Source organism: Sciurus vulgaris (genome assembly GCF_902686455.1).
Source record: "Sciurus vulgaris genome assembly, chromosome: 6".
Taxonomy (NCBI): domain Eukaryota; kingdom Metazoa; phylum Chordata; class Mammalia; order Rodentia; family Sciuridae; genus Sciurus; species Sciurus vulgaris.
In genome coordinates, this window is record NC_136466.1 from 95467275 (window position 1) to 95484801 (window position 17527).

General features: G+C 35.3%; 1 protein-coding gene across 1 annotated transcript in view; it reads right to left on the bottom strand.

Moving 5' to 3' along the window:
- ADGRV1 (adhesion G protein-coupled receptor V1) overlaps window positions 1-17527 on the bottom strand; it is a gene marked incomplete at its 5' end in the record, with an annotated part of 585014 nt that overhangs the window by 276287 nt on the left and 291200 nt on the right. The window contains 1 exon segment of the mRNA XM_079143469.1: window positions 17076-17176. Within this exon segment, the coding sequence (XP_078999595.1) occupies window positions 17076-17176 (101 nt within the window).

Sequence of the window (17527 nt, forward strand, 5' to 3'; positions counted from 1 at the left end):
GAAGTAAAGTTCCAACTTCTAAGTCAAACCTTCAGAGTTGTCCATAAACTGATCTGAATCTGCCCTCAAAAGCTTTGCCCTCCAACATTCTCATTCAAAGATGAGGCATGTCAGTCACAATATCCCACAGGGGTATTTTTAAACACGTCTTATACTTTTTTAATTCAGATTGAAGGTATTAAGGTATGTCATTGATTTTTTTTGTTGTTGTTGTTTTTTGTTGTTACTTTTTGTTCAAATTGCTTAAATGGCATCTCAAAAGAACTTACTTTAATTGAATTAAAATTTAAAATTAAATGTATGTCATTTACCATTTGGAAAAGTTAAAGGATAAAAATCACACACATGAAAAGCAGCAAATTGAAATATCAAGAAACTTGTTTTAAAAGTTAAAAAAGAAACCTAAACACAATATCTTGTGTTTTACTCTCATATCATGTGTACGTGTGGGGATTGAACCCAGGGCTGCTTAACCACTGAGCCACATCCTCCGTTCTTTTTATTGTTTGAGACAGTCTCGCAAAGTTGCTAATTTGCTGATGCTGACCTTGAACTTGTGATCCTCCTTCCTCAGCCTCCCTGGTCACTGGGATTACAGGTGTGCACCACCATGCCCAGTCCATAATATCATACTTTAATTGTTTTTGTGAATGAATATTGCTCATTCTTTTCAAATCTTTCGAGTTTATATTTCACCTTGTTAACTGACACTGTTCTTGTTTTCAGAATGTGTACGTAGATTGTTTTCAAATGTATGTGACAAGTGAGTTTACTTGTGACTATCAAGGTCTTTCTCTCCTATGTATTTCAAAACTATTTCTGGAAAGATGGTATTAGGTGGGCATCTTGTGTTCCACTCTTGTGCAGAGAACTTTGGCAGTGGGAAGAAGTCATTACCCAGCCTTTGCTAGTGAATGCTTCTCTTCCTTTCTTCTGCATGAGACTGAGAGAAGTAAACACAAACCTATAAAATATGGCCAAGTCTGTGACCCTATTTCTACACCACCTTCCTGAGCCAACCTCCACTTAAAAACTAAAGTAGGGGCCAGGGTTGTGGCTCAGTGGTAGAGCGCTTGCCTAGCATGTGTAAGGCACTGGGTTCAATCCTCAACACCACATTAAAAAAAATAATAATAATGAAGTTATGAATTAAAAAAAAAAAAACTAAAGTAGGCTTACCTTAGGGAAAGACTCACACTGGTCATTGGTTCTTCTCAATTGTTTCATTCTGTCCACAAAAGGACATTTAGCAAAAAAATATGGCTAGTCTTTACCCTTAAGTAAATTATGATATGTTAGTAGGGAAAAGCGTAAATGTGCAGTACAATGTGCACCAACCACAAGACGCTATGTTGCCACTTTCACATTCCCCTTGTTTGCTTCCATTTCTTATCTGTATAAATCTCTTCAGTACTCCTTGGATTCCAATCTTGAGAACATCCTCATGACTATATTGGGGTTGGTTAGTCAGATTACTTATTTGTGCAGTCTCACATGGAATTTATAATTGACTGTGAACACAGATGTATTTTTTAAAAAGTGTGTCTTTGACTTTTTATAATTACTCCTAAAGAAGTGATTTAAAAAACAGAAAGATGCCATTCAGAATAAGATCCTAATAAACCTTAGGACTATGTGATAAGTAACTCTGTGGGGAAATATAAATTTATAAAAAACAGCTTTCCAAAGCTGTCCCAAACCATTTCTTTTAGTCTTCTGATTCCACATCCAACTTAAATGGTAAACACTCTTTCCTTCAGGACGCTTCCTCTCTCATAGCTACCACTGACGCAGACATCAGCTGGAGACTGAGGATCAGGCAGAGAACATTATACGTGGTTTAGCAGCCTCTTGTAAACTCCAAGGAGAGTAAATAAAATATCGGTGACCGATTGTGAAGCCAAATTGCTTCCTCTTTCCCAGTTTCTCACAAAAGTGAATTCAGCTTCCCTTCTCCCTAACAGTAGCCAATTCTGACGGAAGTCTTTTCTCTTGAACTTGCTATTTAGAAGAAATTGCCTATATTGTTTTCTCAAGTCTATTAATAACTTAGAAAAAAGTTATACATGCTGAATTTTAAACAACACTACAAATATTTTCCTCTAGTTATTTTTACTGTATTTTCCTATGGTCTGAATTATATCTCTACTTCCAGAATATGAATTCAATAGTAAATTCACAAAGAGTAGAATCATAGAAAATATACACAGAATATATTTCCTACAGTTATATAGTTGGGGTTTGCACAATTTTTGTGTTTTTTCCCTGAATTTGACACTTAGGGCTTACATAAAAGGGAAACATAAAAAGTAGTATTGGATTAATATTTTTGTAGAAATTTAAATATTGCAGTAGTTATATTGATATATACTTTTGTGGATCTTTAATATATAGTAGATTGTATGGGAAGTAACACTGAAAAATACACCTTATACCTGATCTTTTCCTGTTTCTTTACTTGAATTGATAACAAAGTTATTAATTCATTAGTTCATTGGGATTGTTGTGAGGAGTTATTTTTTAAAATCTGCAATAGCTTTTTATGTCAACATATAAAGAATGGTACAATTTATATAAGGAGTTACCTGAGTGCATCAGTAAAAGACCAAAAAACCCTACAACACTTGGCAGAACAGAAATATCTTTATTTTTGCATGAGTAATAATGTGGGACTGAATACTTTGGTCTTTTCAGCTTAGTACAGTTAATACATTTCTAATAAAAATGCTTGTAAGACACACACACACACGCAAAAAATATGTATGTGGACCCCAAATTCTTATCCAAGAAACACTTACAAGAAATTCTTATTTCCTGTTACTTTCCCCAACTCAGTTCTGCTCAGGTTTGAAGACTATTCACCATCTCTTCCAGATCTGCATTAGAAGCAGCTCTTTTTCCTCATCAACCACCCTTAACCAGTTGAACCATCCCAACTAAACAAAACATAATCCAAGTTAGAACAATCGTTCTGCTTCGCAAATCCTACCAGACACAGCCCATTCCTCCACCTTTACTAATGTCTGTGTTTTAATTATATGTAGATTCTACCTGATGAAGACTTCTCATCTTTCAAGACAGCTTAAGTATTCTCATCTTTACAGATTCTCCTGACCACACCCCTCATCTCGCATGGAATTAATATTCTTTTTTTATTATTCACACTGTATGCTGACAGACTCCCACGTGCTTGTACTGTTCTATTGTATTCTGTTTATATGCTATGGCCTTCCTTGTAGACTATACATTGCTTAAGGCTCTCAACTGGGTCTTATGCTTTTCTGTCTATAGTTCCTAGCACAGAGCCTGATATACCACGTAGGATGCTAAATAAGAACAGGAACAATGAATTACTATTGTATAAAAAGATAGATTTAAATTGTGATTCCACAAAAATTTCATAAAAGGGTCTCTTTGTTTACCTAGAGAATAAAGAAATTTTTCTGCTCTGATTAAAACTCACACGGGAGGTGGGAAATATAGTTGCTTGCCCTCATCTGACTTCTGTATACGCACACAGGTCTTCAATAATTAACCCTGACAAAGGCTTTCAAAAGCACTATTCCTAATCCTTAGAGTGGAAGATTGGCCAAGTGTGGATTGTTGTATGACAGGAGTGCATTTTTAATGGGGTCTTGTTGAGTATCTAGTGACTTAACAGTATGGAAATAACCTGAGTTAAAACAGACACTCCAGCTACTCTAGTTCCAGAGGTTAATTAATCTCTTAGACTCCTGCAGCCTTTCCACCTCTGTGGAGTGAAGAAATATGTTAGCAATGTCTAGATACCTGGATCTATGTAACTGTAAATGCCTATGCTACCCTTCTAAAACAAGTATTCATTGAACACATCTCTAGACAGATTCAAAGCGGCCAACTTTGAATTAACCAACCCTTCCAGGTTTTATATAAAGATTCCCAAGATACAAAACTGTGCTCATTAAATGCAAAGATTTAAATTATTAAAAATATATTTGGAAGAGTAATGGAGATTTGTGATCATTACATTTCATTAACCCAGTTGCTTTCAAAATCTGGTATTATAATGAGTGGTTTTAGATACTCATAGGTTAAAAGGCTTTTGCAGTGTGGTATCAGATACAATCAACTCAGAAACTCACAATTACACACATGACCAAAACATGACAGGGTTGCTCATTATGTCTAGACATACTGCAGTATGTTGGGGCACTTTGTCTCAGCCCCAATTCCAAAAAACTACCAGTATAAAAACCTTGTTCCACAACTCCTCATTTTAATGGCCTACATTAATTACTTTGGCTTGATAAACATTCACTAGTTAATTATTTATTAGAATTAGCTATTACAATTAATATCTATCATGAATGTCTATTCTTTATACAAAATCTTATTTCAGTGTAATATAGGAAATCTTAGGAAAGCTTTTTCAGTATATTCCAATGGTTCTTCTCTGATTTCTAATCTTGCTTCTCAATAAGAAACTACTAAAGCCCACAGGCATGGTAGTACACACCTGTTATTCCAGAAACTTAGGAGGCTGGTGGGTGGAGGTTGCAAGTTCGAGGTCAGCTTGGGAACTTAGTGAGACTCTGTCTCAAAACAAAATTTAAAAAAAAGCTGGGGTTATAGCTCAGTGGTAGAATGGCCCTGGGTCGAGGAGGGAAGGAAGGAAGGAAGAAAGGAAGGAAGGAAGGAAGGAAGGAAGGAAGGAAGGAAGGAAGGAAGGAAGGAAGGAAGGAAGGAAGGAAGGGAGGGAGGGAGGAAGAAAAGGAAGGAAGGAAGGTAGGAAGGAAGAAAAGGAAGGAAGGAAGGAAGGAAGGAAGGAAGGAAGGAAGGAAGGAAGGAAGGAAGGGAGGGAGGGAGGGAGGGAGGGAGGGAGGGGAAATTACTAAAGCTGCTTTAGCCCAATCTCTATGCACACTCTATGTCCTCAAGCTTCAGAAACCTTCACATATGCTACCCAGCTCACGGGGAGAAGGACGTACCTGAGCCCAGGAGGCTGGTTTGCAGAAGTTGCCCTCTACACTCCATTTCACCTCTCCCCACCCCATCACCTGTGCCCTGGTCACCTGCTCCCATAGGCTTCTGGAGGAGGAAGAGCCATACAACAAAGGCTATGGAACAAGTAAGGGTTTTCAGAATGTGTGGGTTTTTCTAAAAGTTTTTTTAGTTGTAGATGGACACAATACCTTTTTTTATTTATTTATTTTTTATGTGGTGCTGAGGATTGAACCCAGTCCTTCCCACGTGCTATGCAAGTTCTCCACCACTGAGCTACAACCCCAATCCTCAGAATGTGTTTTAACATTAGCAAAAGTTACAGAATGCAATTAGGATCCATGATAGGATAGCCAGACATATTAGAGATAAATGGGCTTTGACTTGGAATCATAACTTCCCTTTGTAACTTTTATATTCTGGAAATCTAATTCTGAATTGAACACATATAAATTAGATTCATAATACAATTTGTTCATAACTATAGATAACAACAACAGTACATTTAAGGATATGAATAATCTTTTTTCTTTATGAAATATATTTTCACACATTAGAGAAAAGTAAAACTTGAAGTTATATTTCATATTTTGTTTTCAAGATGCTAACATTTTTCAAAATTCAAGTTACTATAACAATAGAAGTCCCATCAAGAATTTATTTCCAACTTTGGAAATATACTCTATATTTATTAAATTTACTCCATATTTAATAAAAGAAACTATATTTTGTTTGACCATTTCCAGTTAATAAGTTATTATATTTTATATTTAGAAATATTTTAAGGAATATAAGATTTGTTAAATCAGAAAAAATAATCTCTTTTTTAAAATCTCAGTTTTGTTTGTTTTGCTTTTTTTAAGGCATTGAGAATATAGGAAATGCTTATTTTCATGAGAAAATGGTAATAGGTTAGTTTCAGATTGCTGAAGAATGTTCTTCAGAAACAAGCCTATAATTTTCTTTAACCTCATTGTTTTTCTCATTTATTTAACCAGTTTTATTGAAAATCTAGTATGTGCCAAAAATCCTTTTTATGGGTACTAAAAACAGCAATAAAAAAGATAGCCAACCCTTGATCCAATGGAGTTGATATTCCAGGAGATGGGAAGTAGGGAGGGAGGAAAAACATAGAACACAATAAAGAATGATGAAATTTCAGATTCTGGTAGATAACATGAATAAAAATCACGGTACTGTGACACCGTGGGGGAGGGGCTACCACGAGGTTGCTTAGAGGTGGTAACATGAGCTGAGGGTGAACTAAGAGTGTATGAATGAAAACACAAATCAGCAAAGCACGGGAATGGGGCTTTCCAGGCTTAGGTGTTAAGGGGAGCACAGGCCTAGGAGAAGGAGCCGGGCACGGTAGTTGATGATCTCTGGATGGTGGAGGTGGTAGAAGATGAGATCAGGGACTGAACCTGAGTTGGATGGAGGACAGAGATCAACTGTTATGTGCAACAGGAAGTCACTGAGGGGTATTGGGTGGGAGAATGATTTGTGTGGATTTTATTTTTAAAAGGACCATACCTGCTGCTGAGAAGAGAATGGATTAAAAAGAAAAGAGAATAAAATTATAGCAAATAGTTTGGAAGCTATTTGAGGAAGGTGGTTTAGATGAGCTTGGTAACAATGAAGATTGAGAGACGGGCCCAAATTGGGATATACTATGGAAGGAGAGAAAAATGCATTTAATTCTCAAATTTCCTTTTTTATTTTTTCTTTCTAAGGGAATCTATGCCTCCCAACAAAGTTTTATCATTGGCAAAGATTGAGAAATTTGTATTCACAGGTTGACTTTCATTCAACTTTGACTTCTATATTCTAGAAGGGATGACAGAACACTTGAGAGAATAAGAACACTTGCTTGGACCAGAGCACTGGTGTTCCTGTGGAACTTCTCAGTTTCCATGCTAAATCCCATAAAATCACTGGCATAAACCATATTGTAAAGATGAAATTTGGCCACAAAACCCTTTGGTTGTTGATATGTCACATGTAAATGTTTCAGTTTGGCAACCACATTCACCATTGCAATCCAAACACAGTGCCTGAAACCAAGTTCCTCCTCTTCTCTGGCAGAACACAAAGTCTATGTTCCTGGGAGTTGATTTGCTTGGCTCAGTCAGAATTACAGCCTATAGGAAGCACTGTTGCATTCTTACTATTGTAGTTGTTTTGATCTTCTACTTTTTGGCACAGCATATGATACACAAAGGAAGGAATAGTCTCTCTCCTCAGGAACTAAAAGGGGACTAGGCAGACAGGCAACTAAATGTAAGATCTTCCCTTGGTGGAGCAAGCAATTAGAGCTCAGAGGGCTCAATCAACTTCCTGGGCTTGTACAAATGTAAATCTAAAAACCAATTTTGTAAGGGCCATTCATTGAAAAGCTAAAGGAAGCAAGATCTCAGAGAGTTAAATAAGAGGTTGAAAAAAGGCCTACTAACAGGATTAATACAGTTGTAGAGTAAAAGTTAAAACTGTCTGCAAGAAAATCCTGCTATTATGCTCCGTTGAAGTGGAAGGGGAAAGCACCAGGGAGGACTCGGGTCTCCTTTGCAGATGGGTGGCAAGACAGTGTGGGCCTTGACAGATGTCCTTGATGTGGGTCCTGGGGCAAATAACATAGTCTTACAGGTTCTCAGGTTTCTCACATGCAGTTTAAAATCAAAAAATAATAATAATACTGACTACCTCATAGGGTGCTGTACAATTACATGCAAATGTGCACATCACAGTCCTCAGCACTGCTTCATTTAATATTCATCTCTGTATTTTTAAAACATGTCTATTTCAAATTTCAATGTACATATACACATACACAAAAAATCACTTCACATATTAATATACAAATATTTTTGAAGAATATGTATTATATATGTGTGTGTGTCCGACTTTTAAAGTCCTAACAATAAGGACATAAGCAGAAAAATACTCTGGGGAAGAAACACTTCATTCGTAAAAAATATAAATAAAGCAAATTCACTAGTAATGTCTACTGTAGATATTGGAGGTCAACAGAAAAGGCTTCATGGGATTGTATAGTGAGAAGTATGGGAACAGTTTGGTAGAACCAACTAGCGAAAAATTGTCACCTCTCTTGCAGTTGATTTAAGAAAACCTCAATAATAGAAATGCCTCTTGAGGGTGTTCATGCCTGACTCAGCACTGAGTCCCGGGAGTCTGTGTGGGTTGTGTGGCAGCAGTAAGTACCCTTGCCCTCCTCCTTTCTGGAAACTTGTATTTAATGCTTTCTGAACATGACCTAGTATCTATCTTCACAAAAACTTTGCAAGACAGTAATTCTCATTATTTTGCCAATTTTTTTAAGCTGAGGGATGTTACCCATTTGTCCTTCTAATTTCAAAACTGGGACTCTCCCATATTTATTTAAAGTTCTTTAGAGCTATCATTAAATATTCATAAAAACAATTTTTCTCATATACTGATTTTCCCTAGCTAAAGACATCAAAAGAAATTTTTTAAAAGTCAAGGATAGTTTATGTTTCTGAGGCTGTAATAGAAGATTCCAAACTGGTATTTTCTGGTAAAGTCTGGATTTGCCTCACAAATTTTCCTAGTAACAAAAGCCATGTTGCAAACATGATAATGTCACTGTAGCCTCATTCAGGGTATTACTCACTCTTTCTGTTGCTTTGCTAGTTCAGCACTTGGGAAAGTCTGAATTTCCCAAGTGTGACCATGATACTATTTTTGTATCTTCCGTGTCCACTTACTTTCAACTTAGCTAGAACAGTCTATTTGAGTTGAATTTTCAAAGCTTGCTGAGAAAAAGGAAGAAGATTTTATTATATAAAGACTTTAGAAAGACAAGTTTGATATATGAAGGAAAATGCATACACAAATAAGAAGACAGTAAAGATAAAACATACTTTTTCCCAGAATTCAGTACTTTGATCAATATTCAAATTTACTCCATTTTTAATACCAAAATCATCTTAATCTTCTAAAGCAACTTGTGCATTATATGAATGGTTTTGGTTGCAGAAGCAATTATAAAGTTATTTGATCATTGCTAATTACATTTTTTCATGCTTGATTGTAAGTTCACATGAAGTTTAATAATAATACCAAAAATGTAAAGGTATCGTAGAAATTTGGATTCAAGAATTGGAAAAAAAAAAAAAGTTCAAACTAGAGCTCTGTTTTCTTCTATGTATGTCATTGGGTTAGGTACACTAGCAAAGAGTCACTTAAAGATAAAAACTTACAGTATAATCAAAACACATAAACGAAAACATGCACCTAGGAAATTCACTAATTTCTCTAATGCTTTCGTGGAACTTCCAGAGGAAGTTCTTCCTTTAAGAAAAAAAAAAAATACCAATGAGGGTGGAGCTTCCCTCTGACAATACATCTATGATCAGAGTCACCAGAGCTTTTCCCTCTTCCTGTCCCCTGATTACTACCTTCTTTCATAGCAAGACTTCTCCTTAGTGTGGTCTGAGAGCCTCTTCCATTTCTTCTCTACCCATTTACTCTTGAAACTTCTCTAGTTTCCATCATCTCTCTCCAACGTTTCCAGGGACCTTGTTCTTGTTGAATTTGAGGATCAATTTCCTACTGAAGGTCAATCCTTTCATTTGAAAAAAACTTTGAATGTATTTTAATTCTCTCCAGATGATTTCTGCTCATTCTGTCTAATGCAGTGTTTAAATAAATGAGCTTAGGACCAGAGAGACTTGAATTAAAATCCTTTTTCCCTTCATATTCTACCTGTGGGAGTTTGAGGCAGATAACTAAGTCTTAGTCTTATTTTTTTCTGTATGTAAGATAGGGATGATGATAGTGTCTACCTTGTCTGGAATAAACAAGGCACTACATATGAATCACTTGGTACAGTGCCATAAAGACAAGTCCTTCAAGATATCAGCTATGTGTTCTACACATAGACAGGCTATCTACACAACCTGTCTCAGAGAACCTATTCTACAGTGTCATGTCTTCTACATTTATGTAGCCAATAACTAAGTCACTAGTTTGAATATGCTATGGAAATGTCAAGCCCCTGAAGCCCAGACCTGTACTTATCCCTCTCTAGCTATTAAACTTTTCAGCCTTTCCTACAAATCAAATAAAACCACCCATTCACAATCACCTTGAAAATTTCTACCTCCTTTGATGATTGGGTAAATTTAATTAATTTCTCATTTATGAGGCAGCATAACATAGTGGTTAAAAGCAAGAACTGGAGGCTGGCCACTGTGTTCAAATACCAGTTCTGTTACTTACCACTATGTAGCCCAGGGCAAGTAATTAAATTCTTTATGACACAATTTCCTCATCTGTAAAATAGGAATATTATTAGTACCTTCCTCATAATACCTACCTTATATAATATTTAGTAAGTATTATATTAATGTTTATTAAATAAGATAAAATTTGCCATGAGGTCTTTTTATTGATTTAAAGAGAGGAGTCAAAAACAGCAAAACTTCCCATAGGCAAAACATGATGTTTTTAATAGTTTTTTTACTTCCTTTGAATTTTCATTGCCATTACCATTGTTTGAGCTCACAACCCATCATAACCAGATGACAGTAAATGTTGCCCACCCTCCTTTCTAAGCTGATGGCCTTCATTCTGACCTCTCCTCTGCTTTAATCCTTTTTGTCTTCTTCTTCCAGTTTCTCACTGCCAAATTAATTCTTAAAAACACTTCTTTCATATTGCAATTCTATGGACCAACTGCACGGGAACTCTGGAATTTCTCATGGTTCTCAGACAATGTGAAAACCCCTCACCTGTAGTCAAGACATCGGCTTCTCAGGGGCACCTGGAAGCTTTATCCACATGAAGCTTACAAGCTCACTATAGCTTCCTTGCATCTTTTCTTGTTGTTTTCCTGCATAGATTATGCCATATATTCTATCTTCAAATCTTATACACCCTTCCACAACCATTTCTCTATAAGGCTATTCAAGCTGAGGTCCTTTATCCTCAGTCTATGCAATACTACACAGTACACTGCAGAAGAAGCAAGCTGCTTCTCAGTATGCATACACCTGGTTCTTACCTAGAGATCATGGGATTGCTATTTACATGTTGCATATCTCTTCTGGTATTTTCTATTGCACACTCAATATTATGCATATGGTAGATGAGAGAGACATGGTCACGTTATGGATGAATGATGAGACACCTAGGATAAGGATTTGCTTGATTTCTTTTTGTTTTAATTTCATTACTGGGTCATAGAACAGTTATGTGATAATATTTTTTGTCATATGAATGAGTATACTTAAATTAAGAGTCAAATAATAAATAGAACTTAAATGTATATTTATTTTATTTCTCTCTATATATATTTTAATTTGGGGACTGGGAATTGAACCCAGGAGCTCTTTATCACTGAGCTGCACCCAGCCTTCTTTATTTTTTATTTTGAGATGTCTTGTTAAGTTGCCAAGGCTGCCCTTGAACTTGTTATCCTCCTGCCTTAGCCTTCTGAGTCACTGGAATTACAGGTATGCTTAAATGTATATTTATATTTGTGTACAGAATGCTCTTTAGTCACGTCCACCAAACTAATCTCTACAAAAGATTAGGTTAGGTACCTTGGAAATATTTTGTATGAAAAATAAAAGGTTTTCATTGTCACTACTATTAAAGTAAACTTTAATAAACTTTATAAGAAACTCCTAAACTTTATAAGAAAGAAGGAACTTAGGGAAAGGAAATTTCATTTGGCAGGTAAGCTACCTAGCTTTTTCCTAGTGGTTCACTTTATGTCCAAAACAATACTGGTAAGTTCCATAAAGTTCCCTGAGAACACTGGTAAGTTCCATAAAATGTGAAATGCTATGAGAAGGAACAAAGTAAAAGCCTCATCTGTCTTCCGAACCACATATTAGTTTGCTTGTCTAAGGACCTGAACATCACAAGAAAGCAGCCCCAAAAGTCTAATAGAGATAGACTTGTAGAAGGAGTAGAAGAGTAATCATGAGAGAAGGATGGGAAGGGAAGAGGGGAAAGGAGATAAGAAGGAGTTGGGTAACAGATACCAAAATGCAGTTAGATGGGAGGGAGTAGCTCTAGTGTATTATAGCACAATAGGGTAACCCTACTGTGTTGTAATATGGTTAACCTATGGTTATTTTATTACATGTTTTAAAATAACTAGAAAAATCCATCTGAGGACATGGGAATGCTAGTCACCTGCTTACTACAGATATACATACGCATTGAATTACGCTTACTACATATATATACGCATTGAATTACGCTTACTACATATATATACGCATTGAATTATCACACTGTGCCTGCCCAATAATTATATACAAATATTATGTATTCATTATATTTAAAAGGGAAAAAAATAAAAGAGAGTATAAAAACAGCAAAAAAGAAGGAAATATAAATATTTGCAAGTAGATTTAAAGGCAATGACATTTTCTTTTTCTGATATTTTAAACGAAAGTAAAATTAATGGTCTTTTTTGAATAAAAAATTATAGTAAGGAAAAGAGGTTGATAGTTTTGGGGTTTAGTAAGAATAACAACAGCAGAATATGGATGTATTCATAGGTCATAAGAAAGCTAATTTAACCTCTTAATAAGAAGGATCTGGAAACCCACTCATACTTATTTGATATCTGAATTTTCTCTGACTGTCTACATTGAAGCTTAGAAAATACTCTCTTGATCCATTTATATCTGCACTAATATACAGATATTTTCTACTGAATAATAACTGTGCTTTTCTGGTTCCTATCTTCAAAGCAAAGATCTAGTGTTGATCCCAGTACTTAAGCTCTTAAGTACTTTTCTTTTGCAGTAGCAAAAGTAGAAATAACAAAGGATAGTCTGGTTAATAAGTGAGTAACCAAACCTTCTAACTAAGGATAAATCTCTTCTAACTAAAGAACATTATGTAATCTCTCATGTTGCTTTGCTTCAACTGATAAAAAAATATGCTAGTCAGATTCTTGTTTTCAGGCCCAAAGCACACAATGGCTTTTCTGAGTTTCAGTGTCAACAAAACAGTGTAAGCTGCTTGGGAAGAAACCAGGCCTGTAGTATCCAGAAGGAGCTGGCATATGGGAGGTCACACAGGGCTTCCTTCTGGCTTCAGTCATACAGTCAGTGCTTCTCAAAGATTCTCAGATGCCAGATTCCCAAAGCTAAAATGATATAATCCCAGATTAAAGAAGAAATTTCTAGCATGGATGTCTGAACAGGATCCTCCCTGAGACACAGGCCATTACAAAATGATACCCCCAAATGTTGCAGAATAAGAAACTAGACAAAAGATACTGACAGCGCAAGTTTTGCTAAATTCCAGAGAATAGTCCTATGAATCTTTAAGCAATTCTTTCTTCCTTCTTGAGGAGAGGGCTTTTGTATCTAAAGACCTTGAGCACCCAGTTTCTGCCAAAAAATTAAAAGCATTTCAAATTCTTAAATATTCACACTGACATCTGAGTTCAGACATTGTACAGGCTTGTTAGTAAATGTAATCATATTTACTTACATAAGCTTTTTGCTAGACAAATTTGGTAATCAGTTTCAGAAAATGTGCTAAGCCAAACAGAGAGAGAAAACCAAATATTCCCCACTTTTAAGTATTATTAATCAAAGTAAATATAGTTCTATCTTATCATCATGTTTTCTATGAGGAAATTTCTTTTCTTTTTTTAGATTTAGAGAATAGCTTTTCCTGACAGAACCCCCAGAACTGAGAACCCTGAACTGCAAACTTGTCCTTTGTCCTAGTTGTTTACCAGACTTATCAGGGCACACATGGGTTGGCAATGTGATTCTAAGATAAAAAAATCCCAAAGATATAATTAGATGTTTTCCCCAGAAGTATCACCCAATGCCATGGAAGTTTGTTTGATATTTTTCACATCGTACTTGGAAGTGAATTGTCCCACAATTTCTTGCCATTTGACCATTTTATTTTAGGTAAATGAGAAAAACATGACTTTGCATTGAAGAAAAAGTACATATTTTTGATAAACTACTGATAATAAGTTCCTAATTTCAAAAGTTTGAATAGTGTCATTCTCCAATAAACATGTTTTTTTCTGTATCAACAGCATACCTCTTAATGCTCATCACATCATAAATAGAAAGACAAAAATAATTTTATTCCCTTGAATTAAAATACAGATGGCAAGTGGTATATCAAAAACAATATTGTACAAGTTTTCTTATGTTACTGCATTCATTAATGCATTTAGTTCACCTCTGAATCAAGGGGACAAAAAGACAAAGGTAGGAAACCACAAATGTGTTTGCTAAATGGTAGACAAACATCCTCCATCCCCATCAAAGTAGTACTATGAAAGTACTTTTGTGATTGTAACTGAACCCTATTGTTGCCAGTTTTCGATAAGTCAAAAACTGATCAGATTTGCAGAAATCAAAAACAAAACAAAACAAAAACTTCTACTGCCACCTGCTGGTGTTTTCTAGTCAATGATACTCAAAGGTGCTAGAGTGACTTAACTCCAGAGTTAAGCATGATCTTTTGATTTTTAAAACAAGTATAATCTTTAGGTTATTGTCTACATTTCTTCAGATATGGATATACATACAATATACATAGTTAATAATGTATGTATTATTCTTTACATTTCAAGAAGGGTAAAGCCAGAGCAAAGCATATTTTCCTGCCTGTTTCATGGACAGATAGTATACTACATTGTTCTCAAAGGAAGACAAGGATGATCACATTTCCATTCTTTTTCACAAAAGCCATTCTACTTAGTCCTAGGTCAGCAAAAAAGATTTGAAGCCGAATGATCTTGACAGTCTTGTCCACAGAGTATAGACACAACTCTGATACTTGAAGTCAGCTATATAAGGTTCTTACCAAGAACCACAGGCCAAGTTTGTATTTTTGAATACTTCTCTGGAGTAAATTTAAACTCTAAGGATGTTAACATAACTCTGATGGAGGGTCCCAAATGACATATCTAAGGTTGAAACAATATATATCCCATGGGAAAGACACTGTAACAGGAGTTGTGGACAACTTTAACATTAGAAAGGGTGGGGCCCAGGTTCCTGCAATCAGCTTCATTTCTTATTTTGGAGGGTCTAAGAATATTTTTAAAGCCTTAGATAAAACAAATTTTAAGGGAGATAATTATTCTTTTTAACTTTGAGGGTATTTTTAAAAATCAAAGGTGATAGGTAAACCATTCTGAGAAAGCAATACTATCAATCACATACCAATTTTTCTAATAGAAACAAAGCTAGGGAAATTATTTTTCAGTTATTTCATATCACAAGTCATAAATTATATGATTTTCATTCCACATTGCTTTGTCTATTCTAAAAATATGCTGAAAAATCTGTATTCAACTAATTATTTTCTCCAAAATGAGTTCTAAGTACAATGTGAATCAGAAGGCAATGCCCCAACATATAAACTCTGTGGTCTTTCTTTCACATCCCTAGACATGAGCAAATTTGTCTGTTAGAATGCTGAAGAGTTTTCTATAATTCTGCAGTTCTATAATTAAGTCTTGTACAAATTCTGCTGCCAAAACATCACCAAAATGGGTGGTGAATACAGGCCAAGTAAACTCTAATTATGGAAGGCGGGTTTTCTAAGATCCTACATCCAAGAAGAAAGGCAAGATCAGACAGTTAAGACAGGCTACTGAGGTAATATAAATAGCCTTGTCAAAATCAATGCAAGCTCCTTTTGCCCACAGCTGCTACCTTCTGTAGTTCACAGGTATGTTAAAAACACAATGTAGGACCCTCTACTTGGAGTCCAGCACTTGATTGTTCTCTGAAATATAAAGTTATGAAATTAACAGGTCATTTTCACTCCTGGAACCAAAAAGGTAACAGAATGCCAACGTACCAGATAACTTTCCATTTCATCCATTTCATATTTCAGCCTCTGTTCAGAGTTCAATAAAGTACACTTAGCATTCTAAAAACCAGTGTGCAAACTGTCAGTAAATAGTACATTTCCATGAATTGGACACATGCATATAACTAGCATCCAGTCAAAAAGCAAGAGCATTGTCTGTCCTCCAGAAGAATCCTCTATCCACACAAGGGTAGTTTCTAATTTTATAAAACTGTATTGGAAAATAAATAAAGTGTTAAAAAGTTCTCTCAATAAGAATGCTATATAGTATATTCTTACTTTCTACATCCATACATTCAGCCTGATAGTAGAAATGATTATTCTTTATTCCCCTTTTGTCTATATAAATGTCTACGCCTTTCTTTCCCCCTTATCAATAAATGGTGTGAATGGTTACCCATTTGAGTAGAACTCAAATATCACCTCCTGTATGAATATTCTTGACCTTCACAGAATGGATTAAGTCCTCATCAATTAGATTTATAGAGTGAGTAGTTTGCAAATAGCTGTGCTCCCACATCACACTGAATTATAGTTATTTATATATGCATATGCTTTTCTAGACTGTAACTCATGGATAGAAAAGGCATTTAATTTCATCTTTTGATCTGCCTTCTCTGTCTTCAACGGTCCTTTCAATCTGATACTTTATTTTGTACACCAATGAATAATTTGAGAAACTGAACAATTTTTCAAATGAGAATTTTCTTCCAAACTGTATTCTATTATGTTAAATGAAACAATATTTATGTATCCAGATGTTCTAAAGTGTACATCATCTCATTTTTTCTTCTTTTATGGTGGTGGGGATTAAAGCCAAAACCTTGTACATGGCAAGCATGCTCTCCTCTGAAATACACCCTAATCCCAGTACATATCATCTTAACACCTGCCATGTTCATAGCATGTTTTATTCCCCAAGATTAAACAATATAGGTTCACATTAAATATATAAATTAGTAATATACTGGTTGACAATAGGATGTTTGTCATTTTCTTGTAGGTGATACTAAGATACTTTTACTAAAAAGAAAGTTTAAAAAACTTACACATCCTAGGCCTGATGTTCTCATTTCTTTATATTACTCTCCTTCCCCATTTTCCTCTACTGCAAAACTAAATGAGTTAATTTCAGCTCAGTCAAGATTCACTTTACTTAGCTCTTCACTTCAAGGATAATAGAAGAAACAAACACCTCATACGAATCAGACATGCCAGAGCTCTCCTACCTGTGTACCTAAGCTGGCTGCCATCATGTGAGTCAGAAGTTTAGCTGCAAACATGGAGTACCTGGCACAGAAGATGTGAGAAAGAACAGCCAAGCAAAGACCTGAGGAAACAAAAGAGGCCACATGTGGTTTTATAATCCATGAAGAGGCAAACAGGATCACAGTGGAAATCTCTGGGACTGTTAAGCACATAGGGCCTGCCTATGCCTCATAGTACTCTACCTAAAAGTACATTGCATTTTACCTCATGTATAAATTCTTTACACGTATCAATCAAGTCCAAAGAATTACTTTAATTTTTCAAATACCTACCTATTTGCATCCCTGTTGAAATAATGAATTAAGCAGATTAATAACTTTAACAAGGATATAGTTTTCTATGTTTACATTAGTCATTATTAAGAAAAAATAATCAAATTCCAATCTATTTCCTAAGAATGGGTTGCTTGTCT